The 3431-nt window shown below is 35.4% G+C and overlaps 1 protein-coding gene across 1 annotated transcript in view; it reads left to right on the plus strand.

The window, feature by feature from the left end:
• Positions 1-1433: 1433 nt before the first annotated feature.
• The window catches only part of LOC21396446, a 3453-nt gene continuing 1455 nt past the window's right edge, over positions 1434-3431 (plus strand). Inside the window, exons 1-2 of the mRNA XM_010111789.2 lie at positions 1434-2237; positions 2871-3023. Of these exons, the coding sequence (XP_010110091.1) occupies positions 1653-2237; positions 2871-3023 (738 nt within the window). The 5' untranslated portion in view covers positions 1434-1652. The remainder of the gene's footprint in view (positions 2238-2870; positions 3024-3431) is intronic.

The following is a 3431-nucleotide window of genomic DNA, read 5'->3' on the forward strand; positions in this document are numbered from 1 at the left end:
TATTGGACACATCATTGTTTTGATTTGCTTCTAAATAACCTTATTATAGATTTATGTAGTTTATGAATTCAGAATCATGATTCAAAATTATTCTTGATTTATGTGTGTTTTTTGTGAGAAAAAATATTGTAGTAAGTCACGAATCATGATCCGATCATGACACGAATCTACCAATCAAACACATTAACGTCATGCGATTTTATTGAGTAGGTTGTGGACAACTCTCTTTCACCTTTATTATGGAGGAAAATACAAGTTTACCAGTGAGAGGGGAAAAAAAGGTCTAAAATCTCATATATTTTTTTACACTTTTTTATAGCTATTACACTTAAATAATATAATTAGTGGTGACAACAATAACTCCCAAAAGAGTGATACCACGGCATTAAAAAATTGCTGTACAACTTGTAGTCGAATTAAAAGTGATCGTGAACACATTTTTCTCTCCTTTTCAATGCAAAAAATTGGAATTGACTGAAGAAGCATGAATTTATTGGACCCCACAAATGGATGCTTGAAGCACAAGACATCGTTTGATTGCTTGAGTCAAAATTAGACCATCTCACATGATTGCTTCTATTTGCCCAAAAATTCTGTAGTGAATGCCAAGATATCATTAGTTGTAAAAACTTGATTTTTAAAATTAAAAGTGGACATTTTTTTATTGTGAGACCCCTTAAGAAAAACAACTAAAATTCTCAGTTTTAATCATTAAATTAATTTTTTAATAATTAATTTTCTACAGATTGATATCAAAAATTTATAACTGTACTGTTGCAGATTTTTTAAGAGGTCTATTGAGAGAAGGTTTTAAAATTAAAATTAAAATTAAAATTAAAATAAAAAAAAAAGAAAATCCCAATACACTGGTGAATTTTGACCTTGTGATTTCAAAGTGGGACCCTTTAAAATGCTGTCCACACTAACTCCTCAAATCTGACTTTTTGTAGACTCCATTTGCTGCCCCATACTCATATACCTAAAGAGGGAGATGGTCTACTTTAACCTAAACCCAAATACATAGAGACAGAGCTACAGAAAAAGATAGAAGGGATTTCATTTTCTCTCTCTTTATTTTTTATTTTTTTATTTTTTTCTCCTCAGTAAAGAGGGATTGATTAAAGATGGTTGTTTATTATTCTTTTTTTTTTTCTCTTGGTTTAATGAGAAAAGCATATTAATTTGGTTAAAAAAAAGCAAAAGTGAAAGCAAAAGTTGAAAATTCACAGATTTCCATACCTTCTTTCTCTTTCTCTCTCCTGCTTTCTCTTTCAGACTGGTGCTTGTTGATTATTATAACCACAATTACCACAATTACCCAACAAGAAGACAAAGCAGAGCCCACCTAACAAACCCACAAAAAGAGAAAACTACCCACAATTAAATTTAAAGAAAAAAAAAACACTCAAATTTTAATAAATGAACCTAAATCCAAAAAGTAAAAAACCAAAATCCAATTCTAAATATTCTTTTCTCTGCCATTAATTCAACTCAAATCCACTTTCTTTCCCACATCATCTTCCCTCTATCCCTCAAGCTCCCTTTATTTTTTTTCCTCTCTAGCAAACAAAGAAAAAAAAAACCAAAACTTTGTCACAAGGCTCAGCAAAATCTGAGCCACAACCAGAAAAAGAAGAAAAAAACCAAAAACCATGCCTGTTCTTACAGAAAGTATTGAATTGAGAAGACCCAGAAGCCAATTTGCGGAGCTTATCTCTGAAACCGATCCAAACCCATCTCAGACACAACAAATCCCTTCCATAATCCAATCCACTCGCGGCAAATCTACCATTTCGTCTCTCCTTCTCTCAACTTTTTCCAACAGCAACGGCAATGAAACCGCCATGGCCATGAACAGCGTGAAGAAGAAAAACAACTTTTCTTCGGCGAGTTTCAGGGGGATGGGATGCAGTGCGGGATCCTCACAGCAAGTCTCTGTGCCGGCGGTGATCCGGACGTCGGCGGATTGGGAAGGGAAGAAGGTGAGGAAGAAGAAGCAGAAGAATAGTAATAAGAAGAACAAGAGTAAGGAGGGGGGAAAGGACAGAAATGCCCTCCTTGATGGTGGTGGGCAGCAGAATTGCGTGGATTTTCAGGATGTCTGGTGTGGGCCCGGCATCGGGTTCTCGGCCGATGCGGCGGCCTCCGTTGACTGCGTTGTCGCCACCAGGAGGAATGCTGCTGGTGGGTCCCGTGGGAAGATTGATGGAGAGAAGATGACTAGTGGCCACAGAGAGGTATTTTTCACGTTGCGTTTATTTTTGAAATTAGGTCTCAAATTTTCGCTAAGCTATGCTTGAAAGGCCCTTTTTTCAGTTATATTACACGCTTTGAAAATTAATTCTTATTTACGTATTTTGAATTTGGTTTTGTTGTTTTGACTATGTTGCTTACTTGCTTCTTCTTTGTGAGTAACAATTTTCCAATTATGTCCATTCATAATTGTTGATTTTGGACTATGTTGTTGTGTTTTGATTAATGAGATATTCTCATTTTGGGTTTGTTAGTTTTTTCTTTCATGTACCTTTCAGTGATCATATTTATTATTTACTTTTGGGGGTCTAATGCGTGCACGTATTAATTTCATAGTAGCCAACGGGAATTGAACTCGTCGGCTCATGGTTTATTTTATTTGGTTATTTATTTATTTAACAGGTATTTATTTAACAGGTATTTATTTGTTAGGGATAACATAATTAGCTTTGTGATGAGTGGAGGATATTTCCGTTCCGTTCTATGTTCACTAATAAGCTCAAGTCTTTTGGTTTTCCTTTTAGGTTTCTTTTTCCTGTAAGTCCATTCCTCCGTATTAGTTTGTTTTCATTTTGGCTTTGTTATTGATTATTTGCTTTGCTTATTCTTGTTGGCAGCGTTCTTATTTAGCAAGGCGAGCCGTCATCCCTGAGCCTACCCCATTTTTTGATACTGAATCCGACTTCTTGTCGGAACGCCCTGGTTCGGAGGTTTTTGGTGCTAGGTATTTTCGCCATGTTCGACACCCTTCTCCTGAAGGCCTTGCTGAGGTGTGTACTGATATTGTTAGTGTACATTATCTGTTTGTTTTGTTGAAATGGAAATTAGTCAATGTGGAATACCTGATTGAGAAACACTTTTACTTTGAATATATGCATCTGTGCATTGCAAGAAGTATTTTTACATGTCAACTAATATTCCTTTCTTCTTTACAAGGATAAGAAAAGGTAAAGATGCCCAAGTAACGATTATTTTAGGATGTACTAGTTGTCTTTGAAACTGCGTTAATAAGTAATAAGCCTTTATTTATTCGTTTCCATATTCAAGGGATTTCACTTGGGTCATTTAAAACCATATTTTGTATAATACCAGAAGGAACATAGTCTGGTTAATTGGTTTGCGAACTTCTCTGTCCACTTATTTATTTTTTCCCAGTCCTCCGCTCGAATCGACGCTCT

This window comes from Morus notabilis, unplaced genomic scaffold (genome assembly GCF_000414095.1).
Source record: "Morus notabilis unplaced genomic scaffold, ASM41409v2 Scaffold951, whole genome shotgun sequence".
NCBI lineage: Eukaryota > Viridiplantae > Streptophyta > Magnoliopsida > Rosales > Moraceae > Morus > Morus notabilis.